The 20,909-nt window shown below is 29.6% G+C and overlaps 5 protein-coding genes across 8 annotated transcripts in view; 2 read left to right on the top strand and 3 right to left on the bottom strand.

The window, feature by feature from the left end:
* The window catches only part of LOC113383732 (dual specificity protein phosphatase 10-like), a 252,983-nt gene extending 242,350 nt beyond the window's left edge, over positions 1-10,633 (bottom strand). For 3 of the 4 annotated variants that reach the window (XM_026621984.1, XM_026621980.1, XM_026621981.1), the window contains exon 1: positions 10,449-10,633. In XM_026621984.1, the coding sequence (XP_026477769.1) occupies positions 10,449-10,529 (81 nt within the window). In that variant the 5' untranslated portion in view covers positions 10,530-10,633. Of the gene's footprint in view, positions 1-697; positions 815-10,448 lie in introns of those variants that run through there. The other variant, XM_026621982.1, reaches the window with a different exon arrangement.
* LOC113383741 lies at positions 7,433-9,472 on the top strand. The gene is made up of 7 exons (XM_026621997.1): positions 7,433-7,526; positions 7,608-7,964; positions 8,068-8,253; positions 8,523-8,675; positions 8,749-8,999; positions 9,072-9,151; positions 9,220-9,472. The coding sequence occupies exons 1-5, from the start codon at positions 7,475-7,477 to the stop codon at positions 8,763-8,765; spliced, it is 765 nt and encodes a 254-aa protein (XP_026477782.1). The 5' UTR covers positions 7,433-7,474; the 3' UTR covers positions 8,766-8,999; positions 9,072-9,151; positions 9,220-9,472.
* Positions 8,861-11,754, top strand: LOC113383119. Its single transcript, XM_026621371.1, has 7 exons — positions 8,861-8,999; positions 9,072-9,151; positions 9,220-9,478; positions 10,485-10,781; positions 11,032-11,154; positions 11,289-11,492; positions 11,555-11,754. The coding sequence occupies exons 1-7, from the start codon at positions 8,861-8,863 to the stop codon at positions 11,752-11,754; spliced, it is 1,302 nt and encodes a 433-aa protein (XP_026477156.1).
* Positions 11,755-11,828: 74 nt separating this feature from the next.
* LOC113383726 (exosome complex exonuclease RRP44) lies at positions 11,829-18,919 on the bottom strand. The gene is made up of 14 exons (XM_026621975.1): positions 18,779-18,919; positions 18,375-18,703; positions 17,938-18,169; positions 17,685-17,864; positions 17,358-17,589; positions 17,091-17,292; positions 16,833-16,989; positions 13,919-14,035; positions 13,464-13,843; positions 13,133-13,376; positions 12,828-13,048; positions 12,505-12,708; positions 12,261-12,396; positions 11,829-12,180 (listed from the first exon to the last, which is right to left on the bottom strand). The coding sequence occupies exons 1-14, from the start codon at positions 18,830-18,832 to the stop codon at positions 11,905-11,907; spliced, it is 2,964 nt and encodes a 987-aa protein (XP_026477760.1). The 5' UTR covers positions 18,833-18,919; the 3' UTR covers positions 11,829-11,904.
* Positions 18,920-19,503: 584 nt separating this feature from the next.
* LOC113383739 (solute carrier family 35 member G1) lies at positions 19,504-20,854 on the bottom strand. Its single transcript, XM_026621994.1, has 2 exons — positions 20,701-20,854; positions 19,504-20,639 (listed from the first exon to the last, which is right to left on the bottom strand). Exon 2 carries the CDS (start codon positions 20,608-20,610, stop codon positions 19,567-19,569), a length of 1,044 nt encoding a protein of 347 aa, XP_026477779.1. The 5' UTR covers positions 20,611-20,639; positions 20,701-20,854; the 3' UTR covers positions 19,504-19,566.
* Between the last annotated feature and the right edge of the window lie 55 nt (positions 20,855-20,909).

The following is a 20,909-nucleotide window of genomic DNA, read 5'->3' as shown; positions in this document are numbered from 1 at the left end:
AAAATCTAATTGAAATGTATATTTTCTGACAATATATTTGGTGTCAGTCCTTTATTTTTAATTATTTGAGTTTTATTAAGAAATCTACGTTATTGTGAGATATCCTTATCGTTTTTAATAAAAATTAGCACCTTGTGCATTTTATTTGAACAAATAATTTTGAAAATGCCAAGAGTTGAATTATGATAAAGTGTTAAATTGCAAAAATGTGAGGCTCATGAGCACAAATGTTAATTAAATTTATGATTTTATTTAAAATAATACAAAAATAATAATTAACTGAGCAATAATAAATTCCTTAAAATATAATAATATAAATTAAAAGTAATTGGAATTGGATAAATTTTAAAGCATCATAAATACCTTTAACTCAATATATTTACATATATAACTACAATAATAAGAAATAGTAATTTTGCATAAATTTTAATATGAAAATCAGAAGTCTTGTAATTATACGTTTATATTTATTTAAAAAATAGACAATTTTTTTTTTAAACGTACACAAAATTTCGTTTAGATTTACTTTAGCACATATCCCATAAACGAGTAAAAATATAAATCAGCCTAAAATAGAACGGTGAAACATTACTAGAAAATTTACTGAACACGTGATAAGTGTTAGTTTAGTTCAGTACACTATAATTAACCAAAAAAGTATTTTTACAATTTAATTAATTACAGATAAATACATCACCTTGTATAGACTAAAACTTAACAATTAAAACAGTACAGCACAAAATCACAACAAAACAATTAGCAACATCCACACTTTAAAACCTTTGCAACTAAATAACTAATAACTTCACTAAAACAAAAGTAAAAACTATCCACATTGAAAATGCAATAAATATCATAAAGAAAAATCACTTTCCGTCCTGTTTCCTTCGAAGCCAAACGAGCATTTACCAAAGTACGTTTGTAATACCGAAAATATACTCCAGAATGAAAACGGTTCGATACAAAACTACGCTCGGAACGCTTATAGCACGGGTGGTCATCAAATATAAATATAAAAGACACATGAGTAAGTGTTTTATGAATAGGTGTTACTCAGGTAGGCCTACGGATTTGTTGGCTTTATGACTCGGAAGTCGGAATTACTGACACTTGGTGGGAATATAGACGATGTCGATTATTATGCGGAAATGTAGTACCTACAAGATATTTTATCACCAGCCTATTGAATATTAATAAACCAGCAAGAGCTGAAACACTCTTTGTTTTTACATCTACAACTGTTGGCTAAAAAGTAGGAAAAAGTCTATAATTATATCACTTTTTACAGGTTTTCTTATTTTTAGTTCAACTAGTTATTCATTATTTATTAATATTTAATTTAAATATTTAATACCTATCAAAATTATCTAAAGAACATAAATTTTCAAACAATAACCATTTTGTAATCAAGGCTAGTATTCTACCTTAAATTACATATCTTTAATAATATAATTGCAATACAATAATTAATACTAATTTTGCTACTAATTATGTGCCAACTTCTACTATAAAATTGTATTACATTTTTATTTAATTTAGGAGCCACAAAGGATTAAGAAGAATCCAAAAACCACTGTAATCAAATCTTCTACTGAAGGAAATCAGAAATAATCCATCCAAATAAAATACGATTGGGCAGATTTTTGAAAAGCCAACCAATTTATTGACCCCGACACGATAAATCCATCAATTGCAAGAACAAAATTGAGGACTACGAAAGGCGCTGATCAAGGCACCACTTCGGTTGATTTATTTATCAAATTAAATACTTATGGATGTATTAAAATATTACAAAATTTCATGACTTATCATAAAAAAGCCATATTTATTGAATAGTAATTAGATTGTCATAGTTCAATGATCTTTTGTGATCAATACTCTATTTGACAACATAACTTTTTAGGAAGCAACGAGTTGTATCATTAAAAAATTTCCAATACCGATGATTTTGAATTTGATGCATTCACTCATGATCCCAAGAAGAGCTCTTTTCTCTTAAAAACATCTTCCCATCTTTATTTTCGAATGAAAACGGATATCACTACTGCTTTGCAAAGCTTCTGACCATCTGGCCCATAAAAAAGCTCATCATAACAATGTATAAAAAAATCTAATAGGTGTAGATTTGAAGAAATGTTCATATTTAAAAACCGTTCCATTTCTTTCAGATTGTCTTCAGTGTAATTTTTAATCAAAACTAAAATCCAAAAGGTTTGGAGGTTCAGCTTGAACAGAGGTTTTTATTCAGGAAACATTAGTAATGTGATTGTATAGATATTTCTCTGTTTATCTCTATTGTCTTGAACAAGGGCCATTTTCACATATTTGAGAGCAATGCCAAGATATACCAATTCTGCTCCATTTTGATGTTATCATAAAATTCTTATTATTCAGAGACCCAAGTTACGCTACAAACACCTGTTTGCTATCCAATTTAACGCGATTCTTTAGAAATATTTCTATTTATCTCCATTATCCTAATTATTGGCTATTTCTACATATCTTAGAGCAATGTGTTCGTAGTCATCTAGATAGACCAATTTTAATACTTGGATGCATTCTGATATTATAAAGTTCTTATTATTATTACCCCATTCTGCAGTTCAAACCAGAAACGTTTACACCAGCATTACAAAAATTGTAATAATAAATTTATCACATATAGCATTGAAGGCCTATCATTTGAGTTATCTTTTAAAAAAGCGACGTAGTTAAGTAAATCACCATAAATTCTTATAGGATCCTTAATTTCTGGTGGCTGCTCAAATAAGTAAAAAAGGGTTAGTGACTAAGGGTCACGTCTAACATTTTTTGAAGTAATGCTTATAGGGACTGAAAATTTTATCTGTGGAAAACATTAAGCTACAAATGAAAGATCCAATGACCGGTACCATTTTCCTTAATAAAATAAAATAATTTTCCTCCACTGTTATTCGTCAACATAGTAACACAGTTGAATAGCGCATAGCAGTATCTTCGAATCGAACTTTGTAGGTAATAGGTATAAATATAGACATAAAATAATGTTCATGTAGAAGAAGCAACGTTTGCTGCATTCAATATGTCGACACCTCTATTTTTACTTCAGTGTTTGCTCCACGTTCGATATTTAAAAGGTTAATCCAGCGAAATTGACGTCATGCCCTAATATGACATATTGTACTGGGTCACAGCACTTGCTAAGAAATTGATTTTAGGTAAAAGACTCTAAGGAAGGAAATAGATATTGGGAAATATAGATATGGTATTTATAAAAAATATCAATGGGGTTAAATATCATGTTAAAAACTATAAGATGTATGCCATAAAACGTAACTTTTGCAAAAAAATATTCTCAGTACAATACTGGGTGACTACACGTAATTGATTTTATATAAAATACCTTAGAAAATCGAAATTTTGAAATATGTTATTTACGAAAGTCTTGAGATTCATTTTTATGTTGGAAAGTATAAGGTAATAAAACCATGCGAAATGTATGTATATACATAACTTTAGTAAAAAATAAAAAAAAATTAGTTGCTATTTTTTTTGGGGTGGGGGGGTAGCCCACTGGGGTGACCTCCACTAAGTCATGCATGTAGTACTATTACTGGAATTCTAATATAAAACTAATAGCTTATAGTTTTTTTAATTTTCTGTTTGCTATTTATTTATTGTTTAAAAAATATATTATTTATTCTAATAGTAGGTAGATAGCATCGAAAAACATAGAATGACATAAGCTTCAGATAAGCTTTGTTTAGAAGTGCAATTATTTAGAGCGATGACTTAACGCAAATGACATCACAAAAATATTTGTTAATTACGTTTAGTTTTTGCGTAGAATAAAATAAGTTAAAGTACTTTACCCTTGGCTTTAATGAGACCACTTTAAATTTGTTAAATGCAGAAGGTATTTAAAAAACCAGTCGTAGTTGATTGTATAACTAACTAGTTAGTAGATAAAAAAATACAGGAAAGAGGTTCCTTATTTGAGTTCAAAAATTATAACTAATAAAATTAATTCCACCAAGAAATTTTTTTACATGAATTGTGATTTACGATACTACAACTAATTCTATCCTGTAATTTTTTATAATTTTATAGGTTGTCTATCCCTGATCAAGCCTTCTTCTTAAATGCTATATTTGGCGTTGCCAATATGAACAATGTTTTCAAATAAAATGTAGCATCTTAAGTGTATTTATAACTTTGGCAAAAGCATCATATTCATTTTTGGGACATTACACATTCGATGATCTAAATTTAATCAAAATATCATTCCACAAACATTCATACTATAACTGTGTGTTCTTGGATAAAAAATATTTACATATCATAAAACATTGGGGAATAAAGCTTGGCTTGGTCAACAAAAAAATGACTTGGACCACTCTCTTGAGATGAATATTTAGTGCATTAATTATGCAAAAATATTATATATCATAAAGTGACAACAAGACCTTTATAATAAAATACTATGAAATATTTGAGGTACTATATAGTTGAAATACTATGTCAACAAAACCTTTGAAGAATAGTTTCAGTTAAATTCAAGTAATCAGAAATTTAGTAATTGCATCCAAAGTTGTTTGCTTGAAGTAGTTTCTGGTCAAAAGCATCTCGAATTGTGCAATACAATAGATAATATAAACATATATCTCAAATATAAAAAATATAACGTTTGGCTTAAAAATAAACACTTTGCAAAAAATGATTGAAAATCATATCACCTGATACCTACTTTTCTTTTATAACAATATCCAAAATTTTAGATTTTATAGATTTTTTAAGTAAAGTCTCAAAATTGACAAGTAAAGTCAAAATTTTTTTTTCTGGGTTATGAAAAACAGGAACAACTGTAGAGAAGAGAATAAGGCAACTAAAATGAATGAACTATACCATAAACTGCACCAGGTTCATCATCTAAACATTGTATTATATAAAACAAACGAAAATTTATAACAAAACGTCAATAAATAACTATGTATTATAAAATGCAATATCTACTTGTATTTATAAAATGCATAAACGAAATAAGAAACATAAATGCCACAAGTGCTTCAGATTTATCACATGCAACCAATGTTCTAAAAAAAGCAAGGAATCAAATGAATCTATCACAAGTCCTGGTGTATCAGAAAATTTTCAAGAAAAAAAATTGGAAAATTCTGATGATTTCCAACCCATTGTCACACCAAAACCTGATGAAATCCGATTGAAAAATGTATTGCAATGCTCGAAATATAAATTAGAAGCCATGAAATACTTAGTTTTATCTAAAGATGAAGAAGAGCGGCTTTTGGCTATGGATTATTTAGCTGGAGACGTGATTACATCAAACTGGGATCAACCTGAAGTGAATTTTTTTCCTGGCATGGTAAAAGAACAACGGAAATTTATACCGGAGGATACTTTAGAAGAAATGAAAAATCTGATCAATTTTATAGCAGCTGACGAAGGCGCTGAAGAAGATTTTGAAAGTGAACTTAAAGCAACGCATACATTGGAAAACATTGACCTAATTATTAGTAATTTCAATTATACAAGTTTACTTCTGGATAAGTTTGTTGGCCCACAAAGTAAAATTCCAGTGATACAAGTTTCGAACCCACAACAAAGCACAGGATTTGAAATAAATCCAGAAGTAAAACATTCTCAGGTGAAAGTAGAACAATCTTTTGAGCCAAATCTGATATCAAATAGAAAATTTGTACCTGACATATCAAAACCAAAGCCTTTACGACGTAGACGTACTGTAGCCACTCAAACTATCCATCCAGAATTGATGGAAATGATTATAAGCATTCTCACTGATCCTTTAGGAATTGACAAATTTAAAGAATCATATAAAAAACTTTGTCAACATCGTACTTCTCCCAAAAATCTTGGTGAAAATACGAGAATTAATAAATGTTCTGTTGCTTCACAAACTGTTGTAGAAATGATCTACGATAATCGTTGTAGATTCAACAGTATATCTGCAACACCGAAGAGAAAAATGGAAGATATTTTAAAATCTTCACAAAAAATACCTAAGTCAACTGCAAATTTAAAACGACCTCAAATTCATTTCAAAATTGATAATGTCCCTGAAAAAATTGGCAAAAATAAAGCTGGAAACGAGTTTCGAAAAAATGCTAGTACTCAAATTTACAAGAAAAAAGCTGAACAAAAGGAAGCCAGTACCCAAGTTAGGTTAATAAGAAAGATTGGAATTCGAAGATCCCCAAATTATACATATAATAAAGTAGGCATACCTAAAATTACAACTAATCCAGAAAGTCCACAACATGTCATAAGACACGTCCAATTTACCTCTAAACCTTTATTGATTGATAGCAATTGTAGGAATTCTGGTAGAACATTAAATCCTGAAAGTCCACAAAATATCGTAAGACACGTCCAATATTCCTTTAAACCTTCATTGATTGATGACAATTGTATAAATTTTGGTAAAACCCTAAGTCGCAGCCTTCCAAAATCGGATTTAACTAAATCTGATGAATTGGATTCACACAGTTTGATGAATGATGACGAGAAATTAAAATATATCAAAAGAAAAAGGAGAAAAAAATAAAAATAATAATGGATAGTTTGATATAACTTTTTACATAGGAATTTGAATTATATTATTCAATTGATATTGCAATGCAATAAATTGATATCTATTGGTGCCATTTTACCTTATCAGTTTCGAAACTATAAAATTAACCTCGATGATATTATAAAATCGATTGCATTAATTAAGTTTTAGATAAGTTTATATTAAATGTGAGAATTGTGTGATAATCTGTTAGTGTATTATTAACGTTGGACTCAAAGTAAAACTATTTAAGGAATAAATAGAAAATTGTAATATTTGTTCATTATTAGTTGAACGATAATCTGTCTGCAGGTAAAATAAAGAAAATAATCACTTAAGCTAGTTTTTTTTTCTCTTCATAACATTCAAATATTTGGATTTGGATTCTGTAGATCATTTGTTAATATTTTATTGTTCATTTCATATATGATTGTGACCAAAAAAGTTCTTTTATAGACATTCATCCAGTTATTACAAATGCAAAACTACTTTAGGTTAAGATAATAAAGTCTTCCCTACGTTTTGATAGTTTCTTCTAAATTCTAAAAAATTAAATATATAAGTTCATAAAAAACCGTAAAATAACTTTTTTGGATATATATATATATATATATATATATAGGTAATAGTATGTGTGACTATATTATGAATGTCAGTTCAAGTATGTCTGTACTTCTAGTTAATTTCACAATATAATTAATCTTTGTAACCAAAAGATATTATCGCATTTTTACGTGAAATAATGCACGTAATATTTTGCAACAGTTCTATAACATTTATGTATCCTTCATTATAATCCGTATCAGTAATAATTATCTATCACAATAAATTGTACCTTACAAAATAAAATCATTCAATTAATTTTAACCCGTTTACGATACTTGACATGTTCCAGAGTTGCTAAAAATGACTTCTAGAGTTGTGATATTATTATTTTTAATTTGGGGCTCTTCATCGGGTAAGAAAAAATATATAATTATAATTTAATTGTGTTCACCTCTAGTCTATTATCAATTTAAATTCTTCAAAATGTCTTCAGAACTTTTGGAAGAAAAAAAGCCTGAACCAATACTCAAAGAAGCCAAATGGGGAAGTACTATATCAGTTGAGACCATGGATGATTATTACACAAATGATTTTTTACGTTGTACAATACAACTTCCTCCACATATGGGCCTTTCTACCGATGAATTAGAATTTAAACCTAAACGTGACGAAAAGTTGCCAAAACATGTTGGACTAGCTTTGCTTTCATCAGGATGCACCATTCAAATTTCTGATACAACTGAGAATGATATAGGAAACTGGACAATGCGTTCTTATATCCATAGTGTTAAAGATGAATATAAGGTAGAACCAAATCTGGTGATTGTACAAGATTTTAGTGTAAGAATAGGTAAGGATAATGATAAAAATAATCAAAACCAAAGATTACTAATGGTTTACATATTGGCTTCTTCCGCAATTTTTGAAATGATCCATTGTTACCCAATATTTAGTAAAAGAAGTAGAAAGCATTCCATCCCGACAATTGATCATTATGGAAAAAAGCGATCTTATGATGCGACTGAAAGAACCTATTCCAAATATGACCTCCTGTTCAATTATAAACCCTGATAGACAAATTGTGCACCTTTGGAAACTAGAGAAAAATGAGAAAATTACATCTGGATCGAAATCAACAGGTAAGAATTTGAGTAAAAATGACAAACAAGAAAAAAGACTAGTTTTTGGTAAAGATCAGTCAGGCCAGGATCGTAATTATTTATTGCAAAACAGTTTAATCATAAAATTTTATCCAAATTTTTAATAAGAGACAGTACCAAAATTTTAACATTCCATCGTCACAATCTCGTAAGTTGCTACATCTCAATTCTTGTTAATTAAGTCGATTATATTGCCTTAAGACAAAATGCCACTTTACCAATGTTTCAAACGTTTCATAAAATTTTAGATCCAAAAGTCGAATTTTGGGGATCTTCAAGTAAAGATCAATGTGGTGCCATTGTACGTGAAATAAAAAATGATACAGCATCAGGAAAGTGGACTATTGAAGCTTTTGATAAAGAAGGCACTTTATACAGAAGCATAATTGAAGTTGAAATTTGTAAGTAATAATTGATCCAAAATCGCAGCAAAAACCTTTGTAAATATTATAATAAATAATTATTGTTTTGTAGTTATAGAAACTCTTTAGAGAACCAATCTCCAGAACAATATTATTTAACATTAGGTGAAAATAAAACCATTCACCTAACACCAGAAGATGCAATTTGGTGCAGAGCCAAATCGATGGATTCCGACAAAAATGAATATTGCAATATTGAATTTAAACCAGTTAAAAAAAGTGATGCCAAAAAATGGCACATTTCTTGGTTCACCTCTGCATCTAGCAAAATTATTGAAAAAGATGTGGAAATTATAGTCAGGGGTATATAAATAAAAATATAAAACCCATAATTGTTGTAACATGTTTAAAATTAAAATTTCAATTTCTTTCAAGAACCTCGATTCATTGAAACATCAGTAGAAGAATCGGAAAATAAAAACAGCTATAATCTTATGTGTCGTATTAAATCAGAGGTAACTACTATCAATTGAAATAATATTAAAAATAATTTCTTACAATTATATGTCTTTTTATTACCCAGGGTATTCAACACTGTATATTTGAAAGGCCTGATGGAAAAATTCTGAATTTGAAACCAGGAATAGGGCTTGGTCGTTATAGTTACTATGGTGATGGATTTTCAACTTCAAGTTATAAAGAAACTATTAATGAATGTGGTTTGACAATTAGTAATGCAGAAAAAGAAGATTTTGGAATTTGGAAATGTTTTTTGAAAGATGCTGATAAAAAGAAAAATCAGGCAGCAGATGTGTCATATTTAAAAGTGGGAGAAGAAATAGGTAATACCATGAACAATTTAATATTATTAACTAAAAATTATTGATTGCGTGGTAGGAAATAAGTAGAAAATCACCTTTAGTCTACGATTTTTCTGATTTTTTTGGTTTCTCCATGTTATTAAATTTCCGTAGGGTAAGTTATAGTAATTGCTAAAAAAAGTGAAAATAATTTTGTTTAACGTAAGTGTTCGTATGTGTGTGCGGATACAAATTTTCGTCGACGATTTCGGGAACACAGTTCAACCGATTTGAATGATTAGATGAACATTCGATTCCTATTGATAAGGAGACGTAGTCATTAGATTTTGGGAAAGGCAGGTCTAATCATTCTGAAAATTCGGGGCTAAAAGTGCCAAAAACGGCAATTCAGTTTTTAGGAGAACGAAACATCCGATTTCAATAATTCAAAAAACAATTTGAAGAAGTGATTGACTTTTTGGGAAGGCAGGTCTAGCGGTTTCAGAGATCGATTAAAAAAAGTAAGAAAAAATGCCATTTGGTGGTCAAAAATTATCATTAGACATATGCACAACAAATTATCAGATATTTTATCAAGATCTTAATAATAAATATAGATTTTGTTTACATTTCAATGGGTTCCGTACCAATGTTAATCAGTTCGACCGCTTCGGAAATTTGACATTTCGTCGACGTATACCCAAAAACTGAACCGCGATTTAAGAAATATTTAAGACTTTTGATGAAACGATAAGTAATCGCGTTGATTAATTTCGCAAGACAAGTGCAAAATTGTCATAAACATTTTCCCAAACATGTACAAGTCTGGTATAACACATATAAATTTGTTTACAAAACATGCAATAAGAAGTATAGAGAAAACTGTCATCTTGTTTCTTTATATATTGAGTTTGTATATTGTATTGTATTGGGAGTAATCCTGTACTACAAGATTACTCCCTTCCCTGTACCAATAAATACTTAATTCATAACATACTATACTGAAACTTACCTTGATGATATTACTGACACCATTTATCTCCAACAGCCGTTGAAAATATCCCGCACACTGACCACAAGAGAATTGAAACATCTGTTTCTGAAACACTAACAATAACTTGCACAATTAGATCAAGTTTAGATTATTGTTTAATTCAGCATCCTGATGGCATTACAAACTTTAAGCCAACTGAAAGCACGCCGGTTGACGTTTGCGATCTTCGCATGGGTCTTTGCGGCGTGCAGGTTTACAACTTGACGCGCGAAGATTCTGGCGAATGGGGTTGTCGCATGGGGGTAAAAGATGCAGCTGAAGTAATTACTAAATATACTGTTGAAATTTATGGTAATATATTAAAAATTTTATTTATCATAACACTGAGATTTATTTTTATAATAAATGTTTCTTAGAAGTAATGCAACAAACTATTTTCCTTTATTTTCTATTTAACTTCCGAAGAATTTTAATCACCTGAAGTTGGTCGACTGCCTAAACAATGATATATTCAAATTCTAATTATAATAAATTCTAATTAAATATATCCATACTAATAATAATAATACAGGTACGAAATAATGATATACATCATTTTCAGATGAACAAATCGTAAATTTGGATAATCAAGCAGTAAATTTGGGAGATTCAGCCTCCATTGGCTGCAGGTCTATAAATAATATATCATTATCTTATTGTAAATTCAAAAGACTTGATGGATTTAGTAAGTAATTATATATATGTATATGTATATATATATATATATATATATGCACAATTATAATAATAATATATAATATATATATATATATATGTAGGCAATTAAGACAGATATAAAATCATTTTACTTTCTCAAAGGTCTGCACTCAAAAGATGTACCAAAAAGTTCACAGTATAAGTTCACAGGCGATTTAAAAAATGGTTTATGCAAATTAAATATTGGCCATATAAATGCTTCAGATATAAACACTTGGATTTGCTCCATAGGCCTGCTTGATGCAAATGAAGAATTCTCAACTAAAATAAAAGTCTTTAGTAAAACATCAACAAATACAATTTTACGTAAGTCACTTAACTTTCAAGTTCATAACATTTGCAGCAATCTAATACAAAATTGATTTCAGGACCGATAGGCACTCATATTGTTTTATTAACTATCACTGGCATTTCACTAATCGTTGTTGGTATATTAGTATTTTACAAATATAGAAATATAATAAAACATAAAGTTACCAGACGATATTCCCGCAATGCAATGCCTAAACCAGAAGACCCAGTACCATTTTATCTACCGGCTGATTCTCCATTACCTACCAAGATCTAACAAAATTATGTTATAAAATTAGATATATAATTATCATAATCAATACTGCTGATTTTTATATTTTGTAGCTTTTATTTTCACCTTAAAAAAACATTTTTTATAACAACTAAGCTCTAACAATATAAATTTCATTATATTATTAAAATTATATTAAGCATTGCTTTTGTGTTTCCTTTTCCTCTTTTTTTTTTTAGTTGATTCTTCACCATTAGTGTTTAATACCTCACAAGGTGATTTTGCCTCATCTTGATTGATCATTTCAACATCTTGAGATTGTTGACTTGGCACACTAAATCCTGGTATGTGTGGTGTGACTAATTTGAAAACCAATTTCTCTCGTTGTATATTACTTCTGTCTAAGCTCAACTGAACTGTTACAGGATCAAAAGATCGAAAAGCAATGTCACCCCAATGTTGAGAATGTGTCTAAAAATAATTATATTTATAACATACTACTAAATAAATATATATTATAAAATATAAATATGACCAAAAGCTCAATTTACCTCTTCATTATATGTAAATTTAACTCCATTTCCATCTTTTAAACCATTTTCATTCTGATTCAAATACAAAGTTCCTTCCAAACCATATTTAGGAATAAGTATTTGCAAAGCATTTTTTCTTACAAACAATATGTATCTGTAAATGAATATTGATCATATATAAATAATATATGAAAAACCATTTTAGAATATAAAGTCTAAAACTTCAGCATAAATTAATATTAATAGAAATTAAATGACTTACCCTTCTTCATCCTGCACGCGTCCTCTAAAGAATAAATGTGTATGCAAGGCCACTGAAGCTCTACCAGCTTGTTGAGCCATACGGTTTCTAAAATTGAGATTAACACATAAACTAGAGCTTCGTTTTAAATCTAAAAGCTCTGGATATGTGGAATCTGCACCTACGCATACGGCTAACAATCTGTGAACTATCACATCAGCATATCTGAAATAATAAAAAGGATTATTGAAATAGCAATAATGAAATCTCAAATCTTAGTAGGAATAAAAATTTGTATGAAAACTAAAACATAAAACTCAAAGATGAATGCATGAGTGCATTACCTTCTAATAGGTGAAGTAAAGTGAGTATAAATTGGTGCAGCCAGACCATAATGAAAATATTCTTCAGCCTGTAAAGTGCCACTGGTGAAATAAACAGCCTGCATCATGCATCTAGTTGTTAAAATTCTTATCATTGTATTAAAATATGGATTTTGTTCATCAGTGGCGTTGTCAAGAGATAAAGCCAACTCTTTACCAGAATCTATATTGATATCTATACCCTGAAAAAAGCATTTGCATAAGATATTTGAAATCAAGAAAAAATATTAGTAAATTTCATTGACTGCATTATTTATAGAGTCTACCCTATGTTTTGCAGCAACTAGCAATGGTTCAAAGTTTTCTTTGGGAGGTGAGGGATGTCGTCGAAGCATAGCGCATTGGGGAAATTCTTTTTCAATTTTCTCAGCAACTGATATATTAGCCAACAACATAAATTCTTCAACCATAGAATTTGTGTCGCGTATTTTTTTGGTTTCTACATCAATAGGATCATGTGTCTCCGAATCAACTTGGAAACGAATTTCGGGAGACGCTAAAACAAGGGCTCTATAAAGAGTGCATATAATTATCTAAGAATAAAAAAAGCATAGGCAGTATATTCATAAACCAATATTTCATAAAACAAAATCTCACCCATTATCTATACGCTTTTTCTTTAATTTCTTTGCCAACATGTTTAATCCCCTCAAAGATGACGCGATAATATCGTGCCTTGTCGGGTCGTCGATTATCAACTGAGCTTCTTCATAGGTAAAAGCGCCTCGAGATGAGATAATACTTTTGTGGAATCTGGTTGATACTATATTAGCATCATGATCGATTTCCCAGACACAAGAAAAAGCAAATCTTTCCTCGCCGCCTCTCAACGAGCATAAATTGGAACTTAAAAGATCGGGTAACATGTCTATACGTCGGTCTGTTAAGTAGACAGTAGTTGCCCTGAGAGCAGCTTCTTTGTCCATGGCAGATCCTGGACGAACAAAATGTGAAACATCGGCAATATGGACCCCAACCTGCAGAAAACTTTAAGTAGATTGGGAACATAAAACATTAACTGTGTACATAAAAAACATTAAGAAATAATTTACCTCGAAGTTTCCGTTTTCCAGGGTTCGACAATGTAAGGCATCGTCGATATCGGTACAACCAGGAGGATCCACAGAGCAGACATCGATATGTCGCAAATCTACGCGTTTATCTAAATCCTATTGAGAAAAAAAAATTGAAGAAGATATAAGTATAAGCTAGATACTTTACAATTTTCTTAATAAGGAAACACACAAAAGCAAATTTTTAATTAATTTATATAAAACTAAACATAAATTTTTTATTTGTGTAACAGCCTATAATTAAAGCATGTACAATGTACATATATACATATATTTCATATAAAAACAATGTTTTGAATTTGTGTTTTGTTCTTCCTGGTATGGGTGTATATTGACAAAGCAATTTTAAAAAACGTTTCAACATTTCATCAATTTTTCTGTAATTATTTTAGTTTTTAGTTTTAAAGTAATAAAAACCTTTATTATTATAATGTAATATTTAATTAACTTTTTATTATTATTTATAAAAATGTAATTCATTTTAATTTATAACAAATTGTAAATAAATTTTAAGGCATTTAAATGAATTCAAGAAAATAAAATTCATCACAAAATTGAACCAGTTGATAAGACCTTATAATACATATGTATTATATGCATTCACCTTATACTTGTTTACCTATACAATCATCTTATATATGTATAATAAAGTCTATTATTAAAAGGTCTATGAGTTGATAGCATCAAAATTAAAAAAATCGAAACAAAAAACAATCAGCATTTTGCCTAATTGCCAATTGCCAAACACCAATGAAAAATTCGTAAGTGATTAAGAATTCTCTTTACTTCGCCTTGCAAACAAATAACGTATTAAACCTATTTAAAAAAATCATTCAGTAAAATATTCATCCTGTAATCCAATAATTATGAATAAAATTAAAATCCTATTCAAAAAGAAAAACGGAGGTGCTAACAGATCAGAAGAAAGTAATGTAAGTGATGGCCAAATAAGTTGCGAAAAACTTTCTGATAAAGCCGAGTGGCAAACGTGCGGTCCGAATGCTTCGATGCCTGAATTATTAGATCAGGTGGATCATATATCTAATCTTCTCAAGAGCATTTATGATGGTAGCCAGTTGACAATTGAAGACAAGTAAGTTCTATATATTCATACTAATATATGTAATGAACCCCGTTAAGACGATTTCTCAGGAACCGAACCCAAAACGCTAGAAAGCATCTTATGCGGGAGGAACAATATCTTAAAAAGTAGGCATGATTGCCTTAACAATCATGCTGTAATATAATAAATGTAAATATGTTTTCAATTAAAATGTTTAATTAGATGTGATTTTCAGAAAATTGGAAGAAAGGCTTGAAAAGGGTCGTGAAGAAGTAAGCTTGCTTGAACTAGAATGCAACTACATAAATAGCCAAATAAAAGCTTATAAATTTCAACTTGAATCAATCAAGAATGAAAAAAATAAGATGGCCAAATTCATTCCAAAACTAATAGAAGATGGTAATAATATATAGTGTATATGTATATATATATATATATATATATATATATATATATATATACACACATGCTTGTCCGAATTCTATATTAAATAAAATAACAAATCGTATTTTCTGAGAAATATATACATATAAAACTTCTCCATTGGGAAGTTAAAAAAAATGGTCCCTCTTTTTAAATTGCAAAGCATATTAATAAGAAATTTTTATATAAAAAAATAATAGTATTATATATAATTTGTCAGGTGATTTATTTTTTTATAGACAAGAAAGAAATTGATCAAGTATTGCAGAAGTACGACGTGTTCCTGCACGCAAGATGGGGAGTTTTACGACATTCGAAAAATGCAAAAAAATTAGAAAGTTTCTTGGCTGATATTAAAGTTGGTGTAAAATACTATTGTATTATTTCTATCATCATTATTGTTAAATGTTTCTTTTATCTAGAAACGTTACACGAATCTGGTGAATATGGAAAAATGTGCATTGACCCCATCATCAAAAAAAAATGCATCAAAAAAGAAGGAACCATCAAAAACAGCAGCAGCAAGTACCATTCCAGAACCTGCTGTAACTCCAGTTCCAAATACTACAAAACCAAAATCTCCTACTGCTATAGCTTTAAATCCTTGTGAGTTTTTGTACTTAAATTGATAAACCTATGGAAATTATTATTCATACACAACTATTTTTATTTCAAATAAGTAAATATCAAACGCTTGCCAAGGCCTTTCAAACGTCGTCGTCAACTGGACAACACCTGTACTATACGTAATCCATTCTTCGATAGTAATGATAATAAAAATGGTGTCACATTATACCCCATTGAAGAACTAGAGAGACACCAAAAATTGGCAGCACAGATGGAAAAACAACATCTACATAGGCAACAACAGCAGGTTCTGATAATATTTTTACTTCTATAATTATAATTACTTTTTCATTAATACTTTATTATTTATTTTTAGCACCATAATATGCAGAACTTCAACTCAGTTGTTTTGCCCATAGAATATGTTGACCTGACCCAAGAACTACCAATGAATGCACCTTTAAGAACTGAGCCCGGACCAATTAATAATATGAACCGAGATAGTACAAGTAATACTAGTCTCTCCAGCAATATTCATAGTGAAATTAGTTGCATGATGCAAGCTCTTTTTGGAGAGACAGCCTCAACTACAAGCATAAATATGGAAAATTTGAATATTAATATTAATAACAATAGAAGAGGTAATATTAGCGGTTTGCTGCTCAGTGATACCAATGGGCTAAGTGATACTGATTTTGATGATCCATCCAGTTCCCAAAGACAATAACATTAATATTTGAAAACATATTTTAAATATTTAATTTAAAAATTTTGTTTCAAGTAATAAAATACTTTTTTCTAAAAATTTCTTATTTGAAATAGCTCAGCAATATTTCTTACCTCTGGCTTTATGATCCATGGAAGTGTTGGTAAGCAAGCAAGAACAGCTTCAGAAAATTTACTATGTGGTACATCATGTTCCAATAATAAGACTTCATTTTCTGTATCCTTATCTCCTACGGGTCCTAGAGCACGAACAAAATGACCTAATGGGTACCTGGAAATTGCAATTTATTTAAAAAATGTATTTATAAACTTTACTTATATTTTATTTTAAAATACTTTTCTAATGATTCTAATTTAGTTAATAATTAATACCTAGAATGGCGAGGCCATGAATCCATTGCAACAATTATGCGTTGACCACATAATATATCAGCTTGCCTCGTTTCTATCCTAACTTTAGAAATCTTTTTATCTGCTGGAACAAATATATGTTTAGTAGAACCCTTAACTAAACTTTGTTGAAGAACACCACAGTACTGTCGCCATCGTCTTCTTATTATACCAACCACTCTCCCTAAAAAGTGATTCAAAACATATATTAATAATGCAATTTGTTGAATACTATAAATATTGGCTGACCTGTAGGAACTGTTTCATTTTTCTTGATGATTACAGCTCGTTCAACATTTTCAGCTACTGGTCCCATTTCTCCCTGACCAACACTATCATCAGGTTGCTCCTCTGTAGGATCTGATTCTTCTGATAATACAAGTCCACTAGGGCTGCACCATTCTGATTCTGGAAATAATTCTATAGCCACGGTGTCACCATCTACAGATCTGTTCATTCCTTCTCTACCTACAACTAACACCTAAAAAATGAATAACTTTAGATAATCACAACAACAAAAAATCACATTATTCACTATATATATTGAAATATTACACTGCATTATCTAATACTCACTGGCTTTTCCCGACCTTCTACATTAACCCATCCTTCCATATAATTTTCTCTTGAAGCTTGGAAGCTTCCTTGCAAGAGTTGTCCATTTCTGATTCCATCATGAATGTTTGCAGGAGTGAGATGAGCAGGAAATAAAGCCTGGCCACCTAATCCTTCAAAATTTGCTTTTGATAATTTGTCCTAAAATAATTTATAATTAATAGCATCCCTCTGTTAATAAATTGTAAGCAAACAAGTATATAATAATACATACTTGAAGTGCAGGTGAATTGGTTAAACTAGCCACATAATCACCAACAGAAAAAGCAATTAAGCCTGCTGCAATAGCTTTCTTTCTATTTTCGGCATCATCAGTAAGTAATAATACATTCAGTTTTTCATAAGACTTCTTAATATGTTTATTGTACCAAAGGCAAGCTACTCTTATCGCTCTATCATTTCTGTCATTAGGAGTTTCTCCTGGATTGCGTTCTATATATGTATCTCTGAAAATAATAAATAATATTTAGCAATTTAATACTAATGATGTTACTCAATAATATTTATGTACTTGATCAAGAAAAATTAAAGCATACTAATGCCTAATGAATAACACTATGACTAGTATAAAGATAAATAACATATTTGAACAAACTGAATTTTTATCTACCTCATTTATTATAAATCAAACTTTATATTAATGTTACATACTTATGATGTTCATTGACAAAAACATAAAATCTTCTCTGAGTGTTGGATATTATATCCCGCAGACGTTTATAAACTGATGAACTTTTATGTTTAACTTCTTCAAGCACTGTTTGTAGAATAATAACATTGGTGATAACGTCTTCTTCCAACACATCAATTTGATCTAAAACAACATTTGTATCGAGAAGCAAATAATGCTTGGAAGTGTGAATAGAACTTCCAGAAACTGGATTATCCGATAAAATTAAGTCATTTTCTTTGTGAACACATATTGTACAGAGTTGTGAACCACACCATATATCATCTCGTAAATAATGCTCACGAACAATCTGTAAATTGATTTATATATAATTCATATATGTGCTTTATGATCAAGGTATTTAATTTATTTCATTAATAACTACTTTTAAAATATTGCCACGCTTTGTTTTACGAAGAAAAACCTTTGAAGTAAGCATAGTTTTTATTATTATCTACATATGTAATAATTAAAAAAACATTTATTAAATAGCAAAAATGTTGGATACTAAATAACCTAACTTTCAAGTAAACACGTTCTGAAATGGACTATGTAAATAGATATGGATAACCAAATTATTAACTGTCAAAGTAGTAAATCCGTTAATCCATAGATAAAAGAAGAGTATATATGCGTTAATCTTTATAAAATTAAATAATAATAAATAAATACGCTATGTTACCAGTCTATATAAATATATGTTCTATTCTCTATGCTTAATTTCGGTGGTAAATATTTTTAAATTAAACCAACAGTCTGTGTTGTCTGACTTGGTTGAACAAGTTTATTGTATAATTGTAATAATAATTATCCGTATCATAAACTTAAATAGATTTAAAGTTAAAGTGTGTTTTTTGTGATTTAGGTGAGTACAAAATAATTACTTTTATTTTAAGGCAAAGTGTTGGGCATAATTCTAAACAAACATTTGTTAAATACATTTTGAACACATTTATTTTACTAATACTTTTTGAGGATTAGATAAATTAAAAAACATTGTACATATATATTTTTTTTATTCATATTCATAAATACTTTATAATAATAATGACTAGAGTTTACAAGTTTGTTTATGTACAGCTCGACACTTTCAAACTTTGTTCATCAATATACACACAATAAATGTGACGAAAAATGTCCAACCTATCCATAATGATAAATGCTGCACACGAATTATCTTGCTAAAATGCCAAGTTTTTCTCGGACATTTGAATCACTGGGCAATGATAAAGCCCATTTTCTAAACCCAGTAAGTAAAACTGAGCATATAACTAATAAAGCGCCGCCGATAGAAAATATGTTGGGTGTTTCTTGGAAAAACACAATTTCCCAAATAAAAGCAAAAACTATATCGGCCGAACGAGCTATGGCTACAGGTCCTGCTTGCTCAAACTGTAATGCCATTGTTAATAATATTTGGCCCCCAAAACTAAATAATGCTAGAGCTACTACTAAAATTCTGTCTGTTCCACATTTTGGCATGCAAAGTGCTCCAATCATGTATGTTATCATTATTGTCTGTATTAGGCCGAAAGTACCAAAATTTGTCATGATTATTGAAAAGTGTAAGCCTTTCAACGCTCTTAGTAGCACATATACATTGGCACCAAAAAGTGTTGCAGAGAAAGCTGCAACCACACTCCACACATCACTAGTATTATTATTAGATTCACTGTCAGTATCTTTATCCAAAACCAATTCAGACTTTGTAATTAATATCACACCAATTAAAGTTAAAATTATTGATATCACATTAAAAGGTCCACAAGGTTCTTTTAAAAATAATCTAGCAAAAATTGCTACAAATACTGGTACAGAAAATACAATAACTGATGCATCTCCCAGAGGCATATGACGGAATGCATAAAAACTTAACATCAGTCCTGTTGTTCCAACAAATGATCGTAATAGCAACATCACTCGTTTTCCTTCAGGAAAAATGGGTTCCTGTTTATAAAGCACTATTGGTATAGCAGGCAATAAAACTCCAACAAATCGAAATGCTGCTAACTCCATAGGGTTGATGTCAACTAAACCTTTTACTATTACTGATGATAATGAGAAAAATAATGATGATAATGTTGCAAGGATGAGTCCTAAGTAAGGGCACATTCTGCATTGTGATAATCTCAAGGAACAAGTCTGTTTTGAATCGTCATATTCTTCAGGTACTGATGTACCATCTATGAGCTCCTGCAGCTCAATTTGTCGCACCATTATTGAAATAGATAGCTAATTGTAAGGATCTACAAAATCATATAAAACCTGAATAAAAAAAAATTAAATTATATAGTTAAAAGAACTTACACAAAATTTGAAAAACAATATTGGTGAATATATTTAAATTTTCCATCATGTTAAAATTAACGTGAAAAGAAGATAATTTTACTAAAAATTCCTTATCACTGAGAGTCATTATCAGATATTTTGACATTTGAGGTAAAGATAAAAGATTCTTATTTAAGATGTGTTACCAGAATACAAAACATACCCCTAATATTAAAGGGGAATAGAAA

This window comes from Ctenocephalides felis, unplaced genomic scaffold (genome assembly GCF_003426905.1).
Source record: "Ctenocephalides felis isolate EL2017-DRISC unplaced genomic scaffold, ASM342690v1 CF-g0.4_SCAFFOLD_03570, whole genome shotgun sequence".
Classification (NCBI taxonomy): Eukaryota; Metazoa; Arthropoda; class Insecta; order Siphonaptera; family Pulicidae; genus Ctenocephalides; species Ctenocephalides felis.
Note: the sequence above shows the minus strand (reverse complement) of the source record. Positions and strands in the feature narration are given on the sequence as shown.